General features: G+C 36.4%; 1 protein-coding gene across 1 annotated transcript in view; it reads left to right on the plus strand.

Moving 5' to 3' along the window:
• LOC107086515 (microtubule-associated protein 4-like) overlaps positions 1 to 6,752 on the plus strand; it is a 146,490-nt gene that overhangs the window by 42,023 nt on the left and 97,715 nt on the right. The window contains exons 2-3 of the mRNA XM_015377503.1: positions 1,781 to 1,969; positions 5,835 to 5,891. Coding sequence (XP_015232989.1) covers positions 1,783 to 1,969; positions 5,835 to 5,891 — 244 coding nt within the window. The 5' untranslated portion in view covers positions 1,781 to 1,782. The remainder of the gene's footprint in view (positions 1 to 1,780; positions 1,970 to 5,834; positions 5,892 to 6,752) is intronic.

A 6,752-nucleotide genomic window follows, 5' to 3' on the forward strand; every position in this document is an offset into this window, starting at 1 on the left:
CATGCAGAGGAGGTGGGGCTAAATGTGGAAGCGGAGGCATTTCTATCTCTTTTTTTTCTCTCTGACCAGCATGGCTTTGTGGTGGAGGCAGCCGACACACCCTGAACTCTACATGCAGTTATTTCCAGCAGCCATGGTTCTGTTTGGGTGGGTTTTGTTTGGGTGGGTTTATTCATAGTTTATTCCTATTGTTCACAAAGTAAACACTTTAAATTAACATTTAATATGATTTATTTATGACATTAAAGGCTCACTCTAGTTTTTTGAATCTCAAAAACCAATAAAATAACTTACTAAATTCTGTTAACAAACTATATATATTTGTTTGTATCTCAGCCTGTTTTTCTGTAGTAAGCCAAGAAATCCAGCAGAGGGCAGCAAATACTTATTATTAGAACTTGGATTTTTTTTATATATTTGCAGCCTTTTAAACATAGATGTTATCCATGAGCTTTATGCGCTTCTATTCTACTAGATCCACTTCTTTAAAACAAAGAATTTAAAAAGCAGAATTAAACATAAAAGTGAGATATTTAATGCTCTAATGCGGTAAATTACACATTAAATTAAAGCTGTTAATTGTTAATTCTGCAGCCAGGAATGATTGAAGCCAGTTTGGACCCCTGGTTTATAACGGTGTGCCGCCATCAGGTCTGGGCGGTTGATTTATTTGATCAATTAATTTAATTTTAGGTTGGTGAAGATTTAACTTTGGCAAAATCTGTATTTTTTTATTCCACTAATGAACTCCTTGGTCTTCATCAGCTCAGAACAACATCAGTTAATCGCTTTTTGTCCTGATAACTACTGGAGTTAATGACTGGCACATTCACACACTGTGATTTATTGTCGGTAGTTGGGATGATTGGAATAAAAGGTCATTTTTTAAAGTAATTTATGTAATTTTTCATAGTTTTTTAATACATTTTAAGGAAGGAAAAAAAAATCTATTGGTTTTGATATGAAAACATGTAATTTCAAACCTAGGTGCCATTTCTGTAGCCATGTTATCAGTTTATTTCATTAAGTATTTTTAATGAACTATTAAGATAAATAAGCATTTAAAAAATGCACATTTTTCTTCTAAGTAATTTAGGACAGCAACATTCGATCACTGTAGAAAATCTTTTATATTATTTATTTCTATTTATACTTTAAGTACATTAGCTTTTCTAAATGAAAACATTTGTAGCCTTTAATTTGTGTTTTTTAAGTGAATCAAAAATGTCGAAAACATACAGAGAAAAAGTAAGATATTGAGATTTTTTATTTTAAATGGCATATGTTTATATATTTCCACAGTTTGGTCTAAATTACTGCAATAGGCAGGTTATTCTTTCTGCAAACAGCACGTTTTAGAGTCTGTTCTATTTATTTAGGTAACAATCTTTACCAGATTGGTCAAAATATTTACATTAATCAATTAATTACAATTTATTGTCTGAGCTAAAGTGTCATTAATATTGTGCGGATGCAGCTATCAGGATGATGATGATGATGATGATGATGATCTGAATGTTGTTGTTCCAGTCTTTCATGTTAACAGCTGCCCCCTTGTGGAGGAAAGTATTATTAACGTTGGTTTCTGATCAGACCCATTGTTTGGTTTTATTTATTTACTTACTTATTTTTTATTCTTCAGTTTCTCAGCCTGACTTTGTTTGTGGGTTCGATCCGTTGAGTTCTGGACTTCTGTTTAACACAAACAGCCATATTTAATCAGATTAATTTAATCCTGGTTGTTTTGCTGACTTTCTGACCCGTTTCTGTTCCTCTCCAGCCATGGCAGAGTTGGACCTGAGTCTGAGCGACGCGCTGACGGACAGCCCTGCTCAGCCCGGCCCAGAGGGCAAGGTGGAGAGAGACTTTATGGCCCAGCTGGAGGCCGAGACGTTCGACGATCAGGTGAAGGAGACGGTGGGGAAGACGGACTACATCCCCCTGCTGGACAACGACGACACCCGGGCAGGTGAGGAGGCCTGGAAATGGCTGCTGATACCAACACAGAGGCTGAACATTAGAGGCGTCCGTCTGTTTCACTTTCATTTCTGTGAAACAACATAAAGAATGATTCTTCTCTTATTAAATAAAACCATATAACCTTCACCCAGAAACAAAGAAACTGCAGATCTTTGAGAGCCACTGATGAAGCAGAGCCTGCCTGGTAACAGGAGCTGCAGCTGCTCCTAAATGACTCGTAGCGTTCCACACTGTGAGACAGCGGCTGCCATGTTGGATAAGTGGGGGTGTCATTCAGCCATCGGGTCAGCGTTCGCTCGCAGATACGGTTTGGAGCATCAGCTCATCGCTGCGGATTCTCTGCAGCCAAGGTTTTATTCCAAGGTCCTGCAGAATCTGGGGATGTATGGAGCTAAATTAGTGACAGTTTGACGGCGAGAAAAAGGTTTGGCTTTTTAAAATGAAACACGGAAAAATAGGACGGTGGAAAGGATCAGTTTTACTTTAAGTCGTTTAATTTTTCTAAAACAAAAGCAAAATGGTCGTAGCACTCTGGCTTTAGAAAACAAATATAGAAATTAAAGTAAAAAACATTTGTCTTTTTCTGATTCAAAAAGGATTAAGCAACATTTAGGACATTTTTGAGTTTCATTTTCTGTTTCAATTCACTAAAAAAAAGGAATTTAGATAAAAATAGACACTAAAAATAATCCAAATATGTGGGCACTAATTTCACAAGAGGACTGAATTTCAGAAGGGGGAGAAATTACAAGAACGTCTGAGAGGAAGAGGATTTCTGCAGGTACTTTAAACCAAAGTATAAAACAAAATATTTGAGACATTAAAAATTTAGTTGAAAACAGTTCTAACGTGGAAAATTTTAATCGTAAAACTTCATTAACTGAAATTTTAAACTTGGAAAATACAGACATGGGAAATTTGAACGTAAACATTCAGTCTGAAAGTTTAAATGTTAACAAATCAGCCATTGAAAATTTAAAGAACAAAATGAACACTGAAAATATAAATGTTCAAAATTTAAAGATTGAACATTTTAACTTTAAAATCTAAACTTAGAAAATACAAACAAGGAAAAATGTTAAGTTTGGAAATTTAAGTGTAAAACAATCAGCCGTTGAAAATGTTAAAATTTTAAATTTCAGATATTGAAATTCGAATATTTAAAGGTCAGACATTTCTCTTAAAAAACAGACAAAAAAAATCTTGTGATGATATTCTAATTTAACGCTGCAGCACCTGATCTTATTAATGCACCAAAACTGACTTTATAGACGAACTAAACTTAAATGTATAATGGAGGAACTGCTTCAGTGGTTAGCGAACACAACACATCTATGGAGGCCTAAAGCGCTGGTTATCTTCCTGCAGCAGTATTTCGCAGTGAGCTTTACGCAAATATTGTTGATTTGCGTACTCAAACTCAACTCCAACTTTATTTATAAAGCAGATTTAAAACAACGGGGGTTGACCAAAGTGCTGTACAGGAATCACAGTTAAGGAACATAAGATAAAAGCTGAAGGCTAAGATACAAAAACACATAAAAATAGAATAAGATAAATGTTTCAATTAAAATACATTTTAGAATAAAAATTAAAAATAAAATTTAGCCAAATGTGCAGCACTGGACTTTAGTCCAAATTTGCTTGACGTATAGTTAAGATGTGGATCTATAAAGTCTGAGGCTCATCCAGAGTTTCAAATGGGCTTTCATGGTGTTTCACTGTTTATTGAGGAAAAAAAAAATGTTGTCAGGCTAAATATTTTTCATTTTTTATTAGTTTTATCACCTATAAATCAGACATGGTGACATTTAAAAAAAAAATACAGAAAAATACAAACAATTGTAGTTTTTCTTGCTTTAGTTCACATGTATAATTTCAGGTGGAATTTACTCCTAAGACCCTCTGGGCTTAAGGGGATCAAAATGTCTTTTCACACATGAAGTTGTGGTCAGAAAATTTAGATTTCTCTTGTCTTATATATTTAGTTATGCTATTTATCCAGTGGAAAATGTTTTTACTCAGATTGTTTCACCTGCAAGGCTGAGAAACTGTCTGAGTGAGGAGTGGTTTGGATAAAACAAACTTAACGTACACTGCGACTCACATGCAGACGACCTGGTTTCTGAGTATAAACCAGCCTTTAGTCCTCGATGCGGGCGACCTGGGTTCGAATCCGACATGTGGTCATTTGCCGCATGTCTCTCCCCTTCTCTCATACTGTCCAAAAAAAAAGAAATAAAAATTCACTAGTGCCGTAAAAACTAAAAAAATAGATTTAAAAAATGTGCGAAAAATCCTCCATTATACGATTTTTTTTAAAGACCCACCCTCTGCACTAAAAAAAAAGCACATGCTCAACCCTGTACCTGCTCCCAAAGGGAATGCCTATTAGAGCGTGCATGAGGAGAAATGGGCTGTTTAATAGTTGCTGTTTACATCGTTCATCCAAGCTAACTTTCCGAAAGAAGATTTGCAATTTTCCCACTATGTCATTCAAAAAATGCGTAGGACATAAAGATGCCTGCAGAATGATTGACAATTAGGAGGACCACTGATTTAGATGATCCACCCAGAAAAAGAACATCCTCCACTATACCCACTGCAAAAACAATCTAGAAATAAGTAAAGATTACTTAAATTAAGTGTATTTACCCTTAATTTGAGAAGGTATGTAAGAGGATTTGCCAATGGAATGAGTATTTTTACACTTAAAATAAGATAATTAGATAAAATTCACTTGAAATAAGAAAATGCTATTGTTTTTTCTTATTTTAAATGTCAATTGTCTTGTTCCATTGGCAAAGTGTCTCACTTACCTCCTCAATACAAGAAAAAATGCACTTATTTTAAGACAAATTGACTTATTAAGATTAAAATTTTCTGCAGTGCCTTTAATTATAAAAAAGCAACACTTGTTGGTTTCTGCAATAAAAAGAACAACCTTTGAATTTGAGTTTTTTGTGTTTTATTCCACATTTCCAAATCTCTTAGTTGATTTCAATGAAAGCTGTCTCTGGTTTAGCTCCAGCTTGAAGTGGAATTGTAAACAGATATAGCCTATAGTTGCTTTCACTTTCGCAGCAGTAGAAAGCACTGAATCTTTATTCTTCTCCCTGTAGTTTAGTTTTCTGCCTCGGATTGATGCTCATCATCTGATCAGAGCCAGAATGTCGCCTTATTTGGCGCGTTAAGACGCTGTGCTGCTTAATTTGCTGCACAGCAGCAAAGGCTGAGCCTGGATGTGTCGGAAACAGAGATGCAGGATTCATGCGAACGCGGATCAAAGTAGCCGGTGAGGGAGCGGGCGGGTAACAGGAAGTGACAGCTAACCGTGGATGACTGGGCTCTCAGGGCCCGTTCTGGTTTCCCAGACGCTTTGCTCAGACAGCAGACCGTGACAGCCGGCTGCAGGACGGGCCGTGGGCGGCGTCGCCAGCGATCAGCCGCGGAGCAGACATGCTGACGCGGGGCGAGGCCGTCCGCCAGTTATTGTCCTCCTGTCAGCAGGAGTCCTGCACAGGAACTCTGAGGTGACCTGGGAGTTTAAATCAGCTGCCGTCTCTGTGATTAATGAAAAAATTAGATTTTTAAGACCTTTAATGAGCTAAATACTAATATTAGAATGAGAAAAGTTTAAGTCAGGTTCTTAGATGGTGAATGAACAAATCGCAGTGATTGAACACCACTTCCTATTAGCTTTGCTCTGCCGGGCACATTTAGTCCAAACCACACAAACATCCCAACAACAGTGAAAATCCTCAAACTGAGCAAACAGTGTTGGAGGACGGAGTCATTAGGAGTCAGATGGACAGTAATGAACCGTCTGTGTGTGTCTGTGGCTGTATGTGCAGACGCTGCGGCCGCTCTGGAGAACGGAGAGCAGGAGGCTCATGGGGCGCAAAAGCCTGGTAAGAAAAACCAAAAAAACAACAATTCCCACAATTCTTTCTGCTGTCGGTCACTTGGCTAAAGCTTTTCCATCTCTGGCCTTTTTTTAGTCTTTATTTCCTTCTTGTCTTTTGGTTCTGCATGTTTTTTTTTGTGTAAAAAGTTGTTTTTGTTTTTTTGTTAAGTTTCTGTTTAGAACAGAGTGTGAGCTGCTCTCAGCGTTTTCCAGCATCCTTCCTTTAAACGCGTCTCTGATTCGTTCCTCCGTTTGGGAACGTCCACCTCCATCAAACAGTTCAGCCACAAATGAAACAGACCTCAAAATAACTCATCAAAATAAATATATATTAAATTACTTTAAATTGAATTATTCATATAAGAGGACATAATTACATGCATTTTTTAGATTATTGTTTTTTTTATGTATTTAATGGGTCATTTAAGTGTATATTTTGGTATATTTAATATTTACATAATTTAGATAAATAAATGTTAGATGGAACATTAATTTAGTGGGGTTCAGACTGTGTCTATGGGAACAACTGATCTTATTTAAAGGCAAAGAAAACGGTTGATCCTGAGACATAAACGAATATTAACCATTCCCAATTGGCGCAGGTGGATATTTTATATTTAATTTTGGTTTAGTTCAGGGATGCAGGATATAATCTGCCCCGTATCGGTATCGGCCTTAAAACTGAATATCGGACATCGGCCACCCCACCGATATTTAACCCGATATTTGATCAGCTTCTGAGTTTCTAAAGTCTAAAAAAAAAAATATAAAAATATTCGTTCCTCAAAAACTTCTTTTTTACAGACTTAAAAACTTCTAAAGACGAGGGAAAAAATATTGATCCATTAAAATATCCCAATATCTT

The sequence above is a fragment of the Cyprinodon variegatus genome, unplaced genomic scaffold (assembly GCF_000732505.1).
Source record: "Cyprinodon variegatus isolate N-32 unplaced genomic scaffold, C_variegatus-1.0 Scaffold155, whole genome shotgun sequence".
NCBI classification, from domain to species: domain Eukaryota; kingdom Metazoa; phylum Chordata; class Actinopteri; order Cyprinodontiformes; family Cyprinodontidae; genus Cyprinodon; species Cyprinodon variegatus.